The 16,682-nt window shown below is 44.4% G+C and overlaps 1 protein-coding gene across 1 annotated transcript in view; it reads left to right on the plus strand.

Moving 5' to 3' along the window:
- Positions 1 to 16,682, plus strand: part of hs1bp3 (HCLS1 binding protein 3) — a 51,433-nt gene that overhangs the window by 1,960 nt on the left and 32,791 nt on the right. The window contains exons 2-3 of the mRNA XM_055636365.1: positions 1,486 to 1,655; positions 9,047 to 9,203. Coding sequence (XP_055492340.1) covers positions 1,486 to 1,655; positions 9,047 to 9,203 — 327 coding nt within the window. The remainder of the gene's footprint in view (positions 1 to 1,485; positions 1,656 to 9,046; positions 9,204 to 16,682) is intronic.

A 16,682-nucleotide genomic window follows, 5' to 3' on the forward strand; every position in this document is an offset into this window, starting at 1 on the left:
CTGTGATGCACCCCATTAAAATGCTTTATTGCGGCTGTCACCCCCAAGCTGACTGAAGAGAAAAATGATGATCTAGATCTCAAATCAAGCTCTTAGTCCCCAAACAGCAGTGATCCTGGTCCTTCTGTATGAATCAGGGATGTGGATGATCTACAGTGTGCAATTCTGGAGAAGTGCCACCTGTACTTTCTCTGCAAAATCCTCTAACTCCATTGACAAAGCAATGTCAGCATCCTCCCCAGGCCAGTGTTTCAAGCATCAAAGATCAGATTAAGATCAACTACGTGGACCACATCAACCTTGTACCTGACAGCAGGTTCATTACAAATACACTGTATTCTGAAGGTGGTTGTTGCAGGAAGTTTCCAGGAGTCAGAAAAAAATACTGTAAGAACATTCTCAAAGTCCCCTTAAAAAATTGCAAATATTTTCATGGGCACGGTCTGTAATTGTTTCTGCTCAATTCTGAGCATTCAGGAAGGGACTGTACATGTGGAATCTATGGTGGGAACACAGGAAGGCCATTGCATTTATATTTTGCGCTGCCTCCGCAAGACCAGCAGCATAATAAAGGACGGGTCACACGCTGGCCACTCCATCATCTCCCCTCTCTTATTGGGCAAAAGGTATAGAAGTGTGAAAATGCACACCTCCCCAGATTCAGGGACAGTTTCTTCCCAGCTATTATCAGGCAACTGAATCATCCCACCACAATTAGAGAGCAATCATGAACTACTATCTACCTCATTGCGGACCCTTGTACTATCTTTGATTGGACTTTGCTGGCTTTACCTTGCACTAAACGCTATTCCCTCCATACACTGTAAATGGCTTGATTGTAAGCATGTATTGTCTTTCCGCTAACTGGCTTGCACGCAACAAAAGCTTTTCACTGTACACATGACAATAAACTAAACAGGGAATGCAAATGTCTTCCCAGCCAACTTGCCAAGCACCAGCTGCCCTAGAAATGCTCAAGTCTGTGGATCCTGCATTGGACACAACAGAGCCCATAGAATTGGATGCAGATCATTCTCAATGACACAATTATTACCATCAGGTTAGATTGGGATAATAAAATTCAGTATAAAACTGTCTAATGAACAGATTGCACTTTTCACAAATAGAGAGTTAATCTTTTGTCAGTAAAACATTCTTGACGTTGGGTGTAATTTTTTTTTACATAAACATCAGGTGGAGGGATGATGATTTTTCACCTGCACAGTTTATTGCTGTGAGTTTATATGTTAAGGTGAAATTTGAATTTAATGCTATAGTCTACATCTTTTGTTGAAATTAGGAAATGTGTTATTTTAAACAACTAAAGTGAAGTATATTGTATGCCCTTCTGTGATGCTTCACAGCTCAACCTTGTATGAGCAGTGTAATAAGATGAACACCCAGTATATCTGGAGCCTTTTTAAAGTGATGTTACTAATTGGTTTTGACAATGAATCCTTAATTGTAATTTTATCCTCATTGTAGAACAATCCAGAATGTGGCTACTGGAATAGACCTGTCTGTCCCGGACTATCATGAGATCCATGGAAAAATGATGTCTGGCCATGTTGAGTATCAGATTGTTGTGGTCACTCATCTGGCCTCCTTCAAGTCCGCAAAGCACAAGACTAAAGATGTTGTTCAGTTTGTGGTAAGTGACAAAGAAAAATTCACAACACACATTTGATTTAGTTGTGGAATAGACACACAATGCTGGAATAACTCAGTGGGTCAGGCAGCATCTCTGGAGAAAAGGAATAGGTGGCATTTAGGGTCGAGACTCGATCCTGAAACGTCACCTATTCCTTTTCTCCAGAAATGCCGCCCAGCTTGCTAAGTTACTCCAAGATTTTGTTTCTGACTTCATTGTAAACCAGCATCTGCAGTTCCTTCCCACACATTAATTGTGGAAAGATCAGGTAAACAATAACAGATATTTTTGTTAAAGATAAAAGGAGTTTAAATGGTTCTACCACTGTTTGCCCAGGCCCTCATAGGTTGCATGACTAGCCTGACTGTTGTCACGCCATGAGGCACAGGTATACTCAACCTCCCTGGAGTCTTGGAATTTTACAGTGATGTACTCGAGTGTCTTATGTTTCCATTGAAATAGTCCATAACTCATAGTACTAGGTTATTCTTTATGACGGATGTGTTTTCAACTGTGCCAGCGGCTGAGGGACATGGGGAAATTAGCAAGGAAGTGATGCTGAAGCCAATGTCAGGTCATGATCTTATGAAACAACAGAACCATCTATGTCAGCACCAAAAGTAACCAAAAAGGTTGAGAAGGGAAAAGCTGTTGATGTTGTCTATATGGACTTCAACAAGGCATTTGATAGGATTCTGCAAGGTAGGCTGCTTTGGAAGGCTAGATGCCATGGTGTCCAGGAAGGGCTAGCTTACTGGACAGAGAATTGGCTTTGTGAAAGGAAGCAGAGGGCGATGGTAGAGGGTTGCTTTTCAGACTGGAGGCTTGTGATTTATGCAATGCCTTGAGGATCAGTGCTGTGCCCATTGCTGTTTGTGGTTTATGTCAATGCTTTGAATGGGAATGTACAAGGTATGATTAGTAAGTTTGCAGGTGACACAGAAGCTGAAAATTGCATCAAGGTTAGATAGGTTTGTCAAGAAGGCTTTCAGTACATTGGCCTTTATCAGTCAGGCTATTGAGTATAGAAACATAGAAAATAGGTGCATGCGGAGGCCATTCGGCCCTTCAAGCCAGCACCGCCATTCAGATCCAGATTCAATCTTTATTGTCCTTGTGCAGTATAAGTACAGAGACAACGAAATGCAGTTAGCATCTCACCCAGAAGAGTGAACATAGAATAATGAGCAATAAATATATATACAGGTGCACAACCTTTTATCCGAAAGCCTTGGGACCAGACACTTTTCGTAATTCAGAATTTTTCGGTTTTCGGAATTTTTAGCGTAGATTTTAACGGCTGGCTCAGTGGTAGAGTGCTCGGCTCGTATCCGTAAGGTCGCGAGTTTGCGCCTCGATCCCGGCAGTTACTCGATCGCGAGTTTGAGTCTTCAATGTAGGTTTTTCTTGCAGAATAGGAGAGAATAGGGAGGGTTAGGCTGTGATCCTTCTCTGCGAGATGATCTTAGTGCGGGAGACAAGTGTAGGAGAGGTGTACTGAGTGTGTGGGCAGAACTTTGGAAGTGATTGCCCACCATTCTCAAAAGCCGCTGTGTCTTCCTGTCCCTCCAACTCCAGAGGAATCCGCTCCCCGATGGGCCGCTACGGCGACAAGTGGCAGTTCGCCCACAGCCCGAGCTGCGCCCCCTCATCCGCAACCCGGATTCCTCTGGAGTTGGAGCGGGGCTGGGCTAGAGTTGTTGCTGGCTGTGAGTCTCTGGGATCTCCGTGCTTGCAGTGGGCCTGGGGGTCGGTGTCCCGATGAGGGGGCGCAGCTCGGGCTGTGGGCGAACTGCCACTTGTCGCTGTAGCGGCGCATCGGGGAGCGGCTTCTGGTGGTCCTGACGTCTCTCAGCTCCTGTCCAGGGGGACGGCCGGAGACGTCAGGCCCAACAGGAACCCGCTCCCCGATGCGCCGCTACAGCGACAAGTGGCAGTTCGCCCACAGCCCGAGCTGCGCAACCCGGGTTCCTCTGGAGTTGGAGCGGGGCTGGGCTAGAGTTGCTGCTGGCTGTGAGTCTCTGGGATCTCCGTGCTTGCAGTCGGTGTCCCGTTGGTCCTGACGTCTCCGGTCACCCCCCTGGAATGGAGCTGAGACTGGGAACTGTACCGCCCTTGCCCCCTCCCTCTGCAACTGCAAACAACCCCACAGTTCCCAGTCTCAGCTCCTGTACAGGGGGGTCGCCGGAGACGTCACAGCCCGAGCCATCAACTTCTGTCCCTACGGGGGACAGCGGAGAGCGTGTTCCTCTGGAATTGGAGCGGGGCTGGGCTGCTGCTAGCTGTGGGTCTCTGGGTTCTCCGTGCTTGCAGTGGGCCTGGGGGTCGGTGTCCCGTTGGTCCTGACGTCTCCGGTGACTGGCACTAGCTCCGACGTGAAGACAGTGCAAAGCCCCCGCGCCGGTGCAATGCGCGGGGTGCTGGAGAGGGGAGGGAAGGGGTCACACACATGGCCGGGAAGCAGAGGGGTGTAGGTGGGGTGAAACTGAAGGGAGCGACAATTTGCTGCTGCCTGCCCGCTGAGTTAAAAAAGTTCCCACGCAAGACTCACGATACACTGTGTATCGTGAGTCTACCGTGGGAACCTTTTAACCTCAGCGGGCAGGCAGCAGCAGATTGTCAATTATTAACCCTCCCGCGCAATATTCCCTCACCTTCTCTTTTATGAATGGGGCTTTAGTTCCCCTTTCTTCGAGGACCGACCGGAGGTTCCGCTGTCACCTCTGCGGGCCGCCCTCGGTGAACGTTTTCAAGGACCTTTCTTCAAGGACTGAAAAAATGTCGTTATTCGGAGGTTTTCGTTATTTGGATCTTCGGATAAAAGGTTGTGCACCTGTATGTACATACAGTAAGGTATGTATGGGATCATGGCTGATCGTCCCCAATCAATAACCCGTTCCTGCCTTCTCCCCATATCCCTTGATTCTACTAGCCCCTAGAGCTCTATCTAACTCTCTCTTAAATCCATCCTGTGATTTGGCCTCCACTGCCCTCTGTGGCAGGGAGTATAGAAGATAGATGTTGTGGTACAGTTATACAAGACACTGATGAGGCCAGTGGCGTGTTCAGTTTTCATTACCCTGCTATAGGAAGGATGTAGTTAAGTTGGAAGACGTGCAGAGAAGATTTCGAGGATGTTGCCAGGATTTGGGGAGCTGAGCTGTAGGGGCCATTTGAACAGGCCAGGACTTTATTTTCTGTAGTGCAGGAGGGTAATGGGTGATCTTATAGAGGTGTATAGAGGCATATAAGGTAATGAGGGGATTGGATATGGTGAATACAGAGTCTTTTACCCAGAGTGGGGAATAAAGAAAAAAGGACATTAGTTTAAATTGAGAGGGGAAGGATTTAATAGGAATCTGAGGAGCAGGGTTTTTTTCACACAAAGTATATGGAATGAACTGAGAGTGGAGGTAGTTGAGGCAGGTACTACAACAACGTTTGAAAGATATTTGGGCAGGTACTTGAATAAGAAAGGTTTAGAGCGACATAAGCTAAATTTGGGTAGGTGTGACGAGTGTAGATGTGGCATCTTGGTCGGCATGGGTAAGTTGGAACAAAGAGCATGTTTCCATTACTATGACTGACTAATGTCCAGTCTTGCTCCTATTTCCTATGTTCTTAGTTTGTCAAAGAGTCTTACAGTACAGAAATAGGTTCGTTGACCCATTATGCCCATGCTAACCATTCAATATCTATCTATAGTCAATTTTGAAGAATGTGAGAGATTTAGCAATAAACTATTGTGAGTGTGGGGAAATTGCTGCCTTTGTTAATTCAGATAATATTTACAGTGCACTCCATAATGTTTGGGTAAAAGATCCATTGTTTATTTATTTGCCTCTGTACACCACAATTTGAGATTTGTAATATAAAAAATCGCATGTGGTTGAAGTGCACATTGTCAGATTTTATTAAAGGCCAATTTTACACATTTTGGTTTCACCATGTAGAAATTACAGCTGTGTTTATACATAGTTTCCCCCCCCCCCCCCCCCCCCCCCCCCCCCCCCCCATTTCAATGTAATCCCACCATAATGTTTGGGACACATGATTTCACGGGCATTTGTAATTGCTCAGATGTGCTTAATTGCTTCGTTAACGCAGGTATAAGAGGGCTTTCAGCACGTAGTCTTTCCTCCAGTCTTTCCATCACCTTTGGAAACTTTTATTGCTGTTTATCAACATGAGGACCAAAGTTGTGCCAATGAACGTCAAATACGCTATTATGAGACTGAGACAAGAATAAAACTGTTGGAAACATCAACCAAACCTTAGGCTTACCAAAATCAACTGTTTGGAACATGATCAGGAAGAAAGAAAGCACTGGTAAGCTTACTAATCACAAAGGGACTGGCAGGCCAAGGAAGACCTCCGCAGCTGTTGACAGAATTCTCTCTATAATAAGGAAAAATCCCCAAACACCTGACGGCAGATCAGAAACACGCTTCAAGAGTCAGGTGTGGATTTGTCAATGACCACTGTCCGCAGAAGACTTCATGAACAGAAATTCCCAGAGGCTTCACTGCAAGATGCAAACCACTGGTTACCCACAAAAATAGGATGGCCAGGTTTCAGTTTGCCAGTTCAGTACTTAAAAGAGCAACCACAGTTCTGAAAAAAGGTCTTGTGGACAGATGAGATGAAGATTAACTTATATCAGAGTGATGGCAAGAACAAAGCATGGAGGAGAGAAGGAACTGCCCAAGATCCAAAGCATACCACCTCATCTGTGAAACACAGTGGTAGGGGTGTTATGGCCTGGGCATGTTTGGCTGCTGAAGATATGGACTCGCTTATCTTCATTGATGATACAACTGCTGATGGTAGCAGCATAATGATTCTGAAGTGTATAGAGACATCCTATCTGCTAAAGTTCAAACAAATGCCTCAAAACACATTGGCCTGCGGTTCATTCTACAGCAAGACAATGATCCCAAACATACTGCTAAAGCAACAAAGGAGTTTTTCAAAGCAAAAAAAATGTCAATTCTTGAGTGGCCAAGTCAATCACCTGATCTGACCCCAATTGAGCATGCCTTTTATATGCTGAAGAGAAAACAGAATGGGTCTAGCCCCCAAAACAAGCATAAGCTAAAGATGGCTGTAATACAGGCCTGGCAGAGCATCACCAAAGAAGACACCCAACAACTGGTTATGTCCATGAATCGCAGACTTCAAGCAGTCATTGCATGCAAAGGATATGCAACAAAATACTAAACATGACTACTTTCATTTACATTACATTGCTGTGTAATGTAATGTAATCCCAAACATTATCGTGCCCTGAACTGGGGGGACTATGTGTAAACACTACTGAAATTTCTACTTGGTGAAAGCAAAATGTTAAAAAATGGCCTTTATTAAATCTGACAATGTGCACTTTAACCACAAATGCTTCTGTCCTCTCCTTTGTAGCTCTTGCTTTTTACGGCACGTCTATGTCCTCTGGTTCTCCTGCCATGAGAACCAGTTTCTTTCTTTACATTTTGTTAGACCTTTTCATGACTGACTAATTTTATCTCATCTTCCTTTTATTTTCTATGTGTGCAAAAATGCAATAAAAACGTTGTTTTAGTCATTATCTAGGCAAGTCATACCATAATTATATCAAGGACATGCAAGCGAGAAAAAGAAAGATAATACAAAATATAGTATTACAACTACACAGAAAGTGAGGTTAAAAAAAAATACAATGGGCCTAACAAGGTAAAATGGGAGATTTTGAATTCAATCATTCAAGAGTCTAATTAAAGTTGGAAAGAAGCTGTTCTGGATCGGGTGACACTGCTTTCAAACTTTTGTACCTTCTGCCTAATGGGGTAGGAGAGAAGAGGCTGCTTTCTCGATGCAGCATTTAGTGTCAGACTGAGTCGATATATGCGAGGCTGGTTTGCGTAATGAACTGTATTCCCAATTCTCTGCAATTTCTTGAGGTTGGGCAAGGCATTTGCTGTACCAAGCTGTGATGCATCTGGATAGGATACTTTCTATGATGCTTCTGTCCAAATTGGTATGATTCATTGGAGACATGCCAAATCTTCTTAGCCTTCTGAGGAATTGGAGGCGTGTGCTTTCTTGGCCATCGTACGAATGAAGCACAGCAATTTGCCGCTGATATATGTACATCTATGATCTCCACCATTGGAACTCTTGACTATCTCCACCACTGATACGTTTCCCAAAGTCGACGAACAGCTCCTTTATTTTGCTGATGTTAAGGGAAAGGTTGTTGTCTTGAAAGCATGTTACTAAGCTATCTCCTTCCTATACTCCATCTTGTCGTTTGAGATCTGGTTCACTATGGTGGTGCCATCTGCATTTGTAAATGGAGTTAGAGCAGAATTGTCGTGAGTGTATAGGGAGTATACAGTTGTGAATGTATAGGGAGTGTAGTAAGGGGCTGAGAACACATTCTTGCGGGTACCTGTGCTGAGAATTATCATGGAGGAGATGTTGTCGGCTATCCTTATTGCATCCGCGGGTCAGGAAGTAAAAGATCCGGTTGCAAGTAGAGGATGCAGAGTCCTAGGTTCAGGAATTTGGTACAAATTATTGTATTGAAGGCAATGCTATAGTCACTAAATAGAAGTGGATCATTGCTATGGATCAAGGCTGTCTTGGAAGCACTATGACCAGTTTCGGGAAGCATATCACTATCATTATAGTCAGAGCTACTGGGCTGTAATCATTAAGGCATGTTCTGTTTTTTGAAAATAGGCACAAAATGCTGGAATAATTCAGCAGGTCAAGCAGCATCTCTGGAGAAAAAGGAATAGGTGCAGTTTGGGTCAAGACCCTGCTTCAAATTCCTCATCTTGTTTTTCTTTGGCTCTGGGATGATGGTGGTCTTCAAGAGGTGGGAACGTCAGATTGCAGTAGAGAGAGGTTAAAGATGTTTAGTGATATGTACAGGTTCTGAGGACATCGCTGGGGACTCCATACCGGCCAATCACTTTTGTGAGTTTACTGTCAGGAAGGCCAGATCCTATATCTGTGATGGTGACCATGTGTATAGGTACACCCAAGGGGCAGGGGCAGGTGACGCCATTCCACTAACCTGTTCAAATGAGGATCAAATGCATTGCGTTCATCAGTGTGGGTCACACTGTTGCCAGGAACTCTGCCTGACTTTGCTTTGTAGCCTGTTACAGCATGCTGCAAGCAACTGATATGTATGGTGCATCCTTTGCTAAGTTATCAGGAATGTTAAACAACAATACCAGATCAAGCTGAATTCCCAAAGCCACTGGACGCTAGTCGTTAAGGCATGAGGTCTTGCTTTTTTTCGGCACTGGGATAATGGTGATCTTATTGAAGCAGGCGGGTACCTCAGAACGAAATAGGGAGAGATTAAAGATGTTCGTGAATACTCCCGCTAGTTGTTCCTTTCAGCTTCTAAGGATGCGGCCAGGGACTCCTCTGTGCCAGTTGCTTTCCGTGGGTTCACCCTCAGGAAGGCTGATCTGACTTCTGCAGCAGTGACCCTGGGAAGAGGCGCATTCAAATCTGATGGGACGGATGTCATTGCCTTGTTGGGCTTCTGCTCAAAGCAAGCATAGAAAGCATGTTAAGAGTGGCATTACCCTTCAGTACCTTTTGATGATTTGCATTAACTGAAAAAACATTTGTAGTCAGGCCACAAGGGGGCAGAGGTTGCCAACAATTTACCCACTTCTCAATACATTGGTAGTTTATACTTCAGCAGGTCTATTGATTTCTTGGCTGATGTTTCTTTTGGCCTAGAAGCATCGTAGCAAGGTGGGGATTGTTGTCTTTGGGCAGAACTGAAGGTTCTTGAGATACCACTCCATGCTTTACTGGTCTCCATAATACAATAGCATTGGACAGAGCAAGCAATTATCAGTATGGATTGAGCAAACTGGGGCTCTTCAGGGAAAAAAATGATATTTTTTTTAAACTAAAGGTCATGAAAGTATTTGATAGAATGTTTTTTTAAGAAATTGGACCCTTGAAAGCAGATCTTAAACAGTAAAGATGAAGAAAAAATGAGTTTAAGTGGAATTGCATTTGAGAAATGAGTACAACAAATTCATTCACTCATAAAAGTGGGTGAAACAAAGGCAGCATAAGGTTTCATTCAACGACCAGGGAGATAAGAGAATGGGATGCAGTATTGACCATTTGGCCCCAATGGAATCTTTGTGCTTTTGGCGCATAGAAGCTTTAAGGACAAGAAAGCATGAATAGAATCTTGAAAGGTACAATGGAAGGAGTTGGGCCGGTGTTTGTGGGGAAGGTCAGAAGAGAACGCAGTGGGTTTGCGGTTAAGAGTCAGATGGTGTACGGCACCATCTGTATGGAAGGTCTGATGTGGTTTGGGGAAGGAAGTGAGTCTGAAGGGGAATGAGGAGGAGAGTTCTGGCTTCCTGTCCATCATCTTCTAGTTTTCACCACTTGTATCCTCGGTTCTCAGCTCAGTTAATGCAAAAGGAGACTTGGGCGTGATTCTGAACCCGTGCAGCATTCATTTTAAGGGTACCCATCAAGTTGCGGTTTCAGGTGTTGTTGGTTTCACCTCGGGTACAACGCTTGCATCTGTGCAGTGGGGTGAGTTGGTGCCATGTGTAATGTCAGAAAATATTAGCTATAATATAGTTGCGAGAGGGCCCATACACTGGGCCAGGCTGGCTGGTTTGTTACGATAAGAGGAAAAAAATGGATTATCAGTGATTCAGGCAATCGCAACGTGTTTCATATGGTTCTACTAACATACAGTAGCTAAATTTTGCAAGGCAAATTAAAGCAGCAACATCAAATAAAATGTGATTTGCAGCGAGAAGCAATTTGGCTGATTGACCAACACCAGGTTCTCAGGAGCTCAAAGCTAAAACTTACTTTTCGAGAAGCAGCATAGAATCAGACACACCAACCATCAATCACCCATTCACACTAGTTCTATGTTATCTCAATATCTCAACCTTTTCCTGCGCATTAGGTGCAATTTGTTTTTAAATATAGCGACCAATTAAACCACAAACATGCACATCTAATGGTTACATGGCCCATGTTACAATGACAATAAAGAAACTATTCTATTCTATTCTATTCTTATGTGAGGAAACTGGAACGCCCGGAGGAAACCCATGAATTCACAAGGAGAACGTGCAAATTTCACATAGACTGCTCCCAAGAGCAGGAAGGAACCCAGGCCTCTGTCGCTGCGAGGCAGCAGCTCTACCTGCTGTGCCTCTGTGCTGGCCTAATGTATATATTTCTATATAATTGCCAAAGTGCTTTAAACCAAAACTGCCATAAGGGGACTAATAATTTAAAAAAAGTTTCCATATGCTGACTTTTGCAAATATTGGAAATCCGAGATAAAACACAAAATGCTGGAAATTCTCAACAGGTCAAGCAGTGTCTTTTGAAAGACAAACCATTTTGGGTCAAAAATCCATTGTCAGGACAGGGAGAGAAAGATAGATGCGAATTTTATGCTATAGAGAAGGCGATGCTGTGTTTGGGGTGGTGATATGGGTGAGTGGAGGGAGGGGGGGGGGGGGGGGAAAGGACAAAAGAATGCAGGCTGTTTTCAGCTTCTTCACCATTGAACATTTATAGTGTCACTAGATTATATTAACAATGAGTCAACAAATGTAGATTGGTATGGAGAATCAACAAAATGCAGTTTATAAGATTTGCAGTTTAGATGAATGGTAGTGGCAGTGGTTAATGGCTGCATTAAAGATCTTGATGGTTTGTCTCTCATGATTAGCATGCTGTACATGGTCCATGGTTCCTATTTTTCCTAAATTCTAACGTTATGTTTCCTAGGCTGTTTGCAAAATGAATGAGGTTGTAACTTGTTCTGAGGCTTGAAGTGTGTGTGGCAGGATGACTGGTTCCCAACGTTCTCATTTCGTACCCTGTAACATGTGGACTACTGGTGGGTGGCAAAGGGGTGCAGCTGGTAGAGCTGTTGCCTCACAGCGCCAGAGACCTGGGTGCTGTATGCGTGGAGTTTGCATGTTCTCCCTGTAACCATGTGAGTTTCCTGAAGCTGCCCGGTTTCCTCCCACATCACAAAGACGTGTGGGTTTGTAGGTTAATTGAACTCTAAATTGCTCCCTATGTGTAGGGAGTGGATTAGAAAGTGGGATAATCTAGAATGAGTGTGAACGGGTGATTGATGGTCGGTGTGGACTCAGTGGGCCAAAGGGCATGTTTCCATGCTGTATACTTCAATTAATCAACTCAATCAATCGTTCACATAGAAATTGCAGAGCCTCCTCCGAAGGTTGTTTTTCGAACTGGAGGTCTGTGACTAGTGGTGTGCCTTAGTGGTCAGTGCTGGACTCGTTTGTGGTTTGTGGTTTATATCAATGATTTAGATGAGAAGGTAGAAGGCATGATTAGTGAGTTTGCAGATGACACTAAAGTGGGTGGTATCGTAGAACGCAAAGACAATTATCAAATATTACAGCAGGATCGTGATCAGTTGAGTAAGTGGGCTGTGAAATTGTTAATGGAGATTGATGCGGATAAGTGCAAGGTGTTGCATTTTAGGAAGTCAAACCAGGGTCGGACATACGTAGTGAATGGCAGGGCCCTGGGGAGTGTTGTAATACAAAGAGATCTAGGCGTGCAGTTTATAGTTCCTTGAAAGTGACGTCGGATGTAGGGAGGGTGGTCAAGGAGGCTTTTAGTGCATTGGCCTTCATCAGTCAGGGTACTTTCTAGAAGTTGGGTTGTTCAGTTACTGATGTGCAAGACATTGGTGAGGCATTTGGAGTATTGTGGTGAATACAGTCTTTTACCCAGAGTAGAGGAATCGAGAAACATAAAAACATAGAAAATAAGTGCATGAGTAGGCCATTCGGCCCTTCGAGCCTGCACTGCCATTCAATATGATCATGGCTGATCATCCAACTCGGTATCCTGTACCTGCCTTCTCTCCATACCCCCTGATCCCTTTAGCCACAAGGGCCACATCTAACTCCCTCTTAAATATAGCCAATGAACTGGCCTCAACTACCTTCTGCGGGAGAGAATTCCAGAGATTCACCACTCTCTCTGTGAAAAAAAATTTTCCTCATCTCGGTCCTAAAAGATTTCCCCTTTATCCTTAAACTGTGACCCCTTGTTCTGGACTTCCCCAACATCGGGAACAATCTTCCTGCATCTAGCCTGTCCAACCCCTTAAGAATTTTGTAAGTTTCTATAAGATCCCCCCTCAATCTTCTAAATTCTAGCGAGTACAAACCAAGTCTATCCAGTCTTTCTTCATATGAAAGTCCTGACATCCCAGGAATCAGTCTGGTGAACCTTCTCTGTACTCCCTCTATGGCAAGAATGTCTTTCCTCAGATTAGGAGACCAAAACTGTACACAATACTCTAGGTGTGGTCTCACCAAGACCCTGTACAACTGCAGTAGAACCTCCCTGCTCCTATACTCAAATCCTTTTGCTATGAATGCTAACATACCATTCGCCTTCTTTACTGCCTGCTGCACCTGCATGCCTACTTTTAGTGACTGGTGTACCATGACACCCAGGTCTCGTTGCATCTTCCCCTTTCCTAATCGGCCACCATTCAGATAATAATCTACTTTCCTGTTTTGGAAAATCGAAGGTAAACAAAAATGCTGGAGAAATTCAGCCATGCATTTACCCACTCACCCAGCCTATCCAAGTCACCTTGCAGCCTCCTAGCATCCTCCTCACAGCTAACACTGCCCCCCAGCTTCGTGTCATCCGCAAACCTGGAGATGTTGCCTTCAATTCCCTCGTCCAAATCATTAATATATATTGTAAATAGCTGGGGTCCCAGCACTGAGCCTTGCGGTACCCCACTAGTCACTGCCTGCGATTGTGAAAAGGACCCGTTTACTCCTACTCTTTGCTTCCTGTCTGCCAGCCAGTTCTCTATCCACATCAATACTGAACCCCCAATACCGTGTGCTTTAAGTTTGTATACTAATCTCTTATGTGAGACCTTGTCGAAAGCCTTCTGAAAGTCCAGATATAACACATCCACTGGTTCTCCCTTATCGACTCTACTAGTTACATCCTCGAAAAATTCTATAAGATTCGTCAGACATGATTTACCCTTCATAAATCCATGCTGACTTTGTCCAATTATTTCACCACTTTCCAAATGTGCTGCTATCCCATCTTTAATAACTGATTCTAGCAGTTTCCCCACTACCGACGTTAGACTAACTGGTCTGTAATTCCCCGTTTTCTCTCTCCCTCCCTTTTTAAAAACTGGGGTTACATTAGCTACCCTCCAATCCTCAGGAACTACTCCAGAATCTAAAGAGTTTTGAAAAATTATCACTAATGCATCCACTATTTCTGGAGCTACTTCCTTAAGTACTCTGGGATGCAGCCTGTCTGGCCCTGGGGATTTATCGGCCTTTAATCCATTCAATTTACCTAACACCACTTCCCGGCTAACCTGGATTTCACTCAGTTCCTCCATCTCCATCCCCGGTCCCCTGCTATTTCCAGCAAATTATTTATGTCTTCCTTAGTGAAGACAGAACCAAAGTAGTTATTCAATTGGTCTGCCATGTCCTTGTTCCCCATGATCAATTCACCCGTTTCTGACTGCAAGGGACCTACATTTGTTTTAACTAATCTTTTTCTTTTCACATATCTATAAAAGCTTTTGCAGTCAGTTTTTATGTTCCCTGACAGTTTTCTTTCATAATCTATTTTCCCTTTCCTAATTAAGGCCTTTGTCCTCCTCTGCTGGTCTCTGAATTTCTCCCAGTCCTCTGGTAGGCTGCTTTTTCTGGCTAATTTGTATGCTTCATCCTTCGCTTTGATACTATCCCTAATTTACCTTGTTATCCACGGATGCACTACCTTCCCTGATTTATTTTTTTGCCAAACTGGGATGAATAATTGTTGTAGTTCATCCATGCAGTCTTTAAATGCCTTCCAATGCATATTCACCGTCAACCCATTAAGAATCAATCGGCAGTCTATCTTGGCCAATTCACGTCTCATGCCCAAAAAAGTTACATTTCTTTAAGTTCAGGACCCTTGTTTCTGAATTAACGATCCTAATGAAGAACTCAACCATTTTATGGTCACTCTTGCCCAAGGGGCCACGCACAACAAGACTGCTAACTAACCCTTCCTCATTACTCAACACCCTGTCTAGAATAGCCTGCTCTCTCGTTGGTTCCTCTACATGTTGGTTTAGGAAAACTATCCCGCATACATTCCAAGAAATCCTCTTCCTCAGCACCCTTGCCAATTTGATTCACCCAATCTATATGTAGATTGAAGTCACCCATTATAACTGTTTTACCTTTGTTGCACGCATTTCTAATTTCCTGTTTGATGCCATCCCCAACTCCACTAATACTGTTAGGTGGCCTGCACACAACACTCACTAGCGTTTTCTGCCCCTTAGTGTTTCGCAGATCTACCCATATTGATTGCACATCCTCCAAGCTAATGTCCTTCCTTTCTATTGCGTTAACCTGCTCTCTAACCAGCATGCTACCCCACTTCCTTTCCCTTTCTGTCTATCCCTCCTGAATAGTGAATATCCCTGGATGTTCAGCTCCCAGCCTTGGTCACCCTGGAGCCATGTCTCCGTGATCCCAACTATATCATAGTCATTAATAGCTATCTGCACATTCAACTCATCCACCTTATTACGAATGCTCCTTGCATTGAGACACAAAGCCTTCAGGCTTGTTTTTACAACACTCTTACCCCTTATACTATTATGCTGAAAAGTGGCCCTTTTTGATTTGTGCCCTGGATTTGCCGGCCTGCCACTTTTACTTTTCACCTTGCTACCTATTGCTTCTACCCTCATTTTACACCCCTCTGTCTCTACGCTCACACATTTAAGAAACCCTTTCCCTTTAACTCCATCCTCCACTATCCCATTCGACACCCCACCCCCCTTATTCAGTTTACAACCACCCGTGTAGCAGTGGCAAACCTGCCAGTTTCCCCCTTACCCCAAAACAGATCCCAGTGATCTAAGAATCTAAATCCCTGCCCCGTGCACCAGTTCCTCAGCCACATGTTCAGGTCCCGTATCTCCCTGTTCCTGCTCTCACCAGCACGAGGAACTGGAAGCAAACCGGAGATAACAACCCTGGAGGTCCTGCTTTTCAGCATTTTTCCGAGCTCTCTAAAGTCACGCTGCAGAATATTCATCCCCTTCTTTCCGACATCGTTTTTGCCGACATGCACTACTACTTCCGGATGTTCACCTTCCCCCTTGAGGATTTTCTTCACTCTGTCCACGACATCCTGGATCCTGGCACCAGGAAGGCAGCACACCATCCTCGCATCCCGTCTGCTGCCGCAGAAACCCCTGTCCGTACCTCTCACAATGGAGTCTCCCAATACAATGGCGTTGCCTGCCTTAGGCCTTTTTGGTTTTGGCTCAACAGCCCTATTTGCATCGCAAGCCAGTCCGCCGCTCAGTGTAAACACGTCTTCTGTCCCGACAGCTTCTAAGTTGGTGAACCTGTTCACAAGAGGTACAACACCCGGGGACGTTGGCATTCCATGCTTCCCTCCCTTTCTCACTGTCTCTAGAGAACTAGAGGACATGAGTTTAAGGTGAAATGAGAAAAATATAGAAACATAGAAACATAGAAATTAGGTGCAGGAGTAGGCCATTCGGCCCTTCGAGCCTGCACCGCCATTCAATATAATCATGGCTGATCATCCAACTCAGTATCCCGTACCTGCCTTCTCTCCATACCCTCTGATCCCCTTAGCCACAAGGGCCACATCTAACTCCCTCTTAAATATAGCCAATGAACTAGCCTCAACTACCCTCTGTGGCAGAGAGTTCCAGAGATTCACCACTCTCTGTGTGAAAATGGGATAATGTAATAACCTGTATAATGGGAACCTGAGGTGTAACTGTTTCACACACAGGGTGGTGAGTTTCTGGAACGAGATGCTAGAAGTGGTAGTTGAGGCAGGTACCATAATGGCATTGAAAAGGCATTTGGACAGCTACGTAAATAGGATAGGTTTAGAGTGATAGGGGCCAAATGCAGGCTGGGTGGATTAG

The sequence above is a fragment of the Leucoraja erinacea genome, chromosome 5 (genome assembly GCF_028641065.1).
Source record: "Leucoraja erinacea ecotype New England chromosome 5, Leri_hhj_1, whole genome shotgun sequence".
NCBI lineage: Eukaryota > Metazoa > Chordata > Chondrichthyes > Rajiformes > Rajidae > Leucoraja > Leucoraja erinaceus.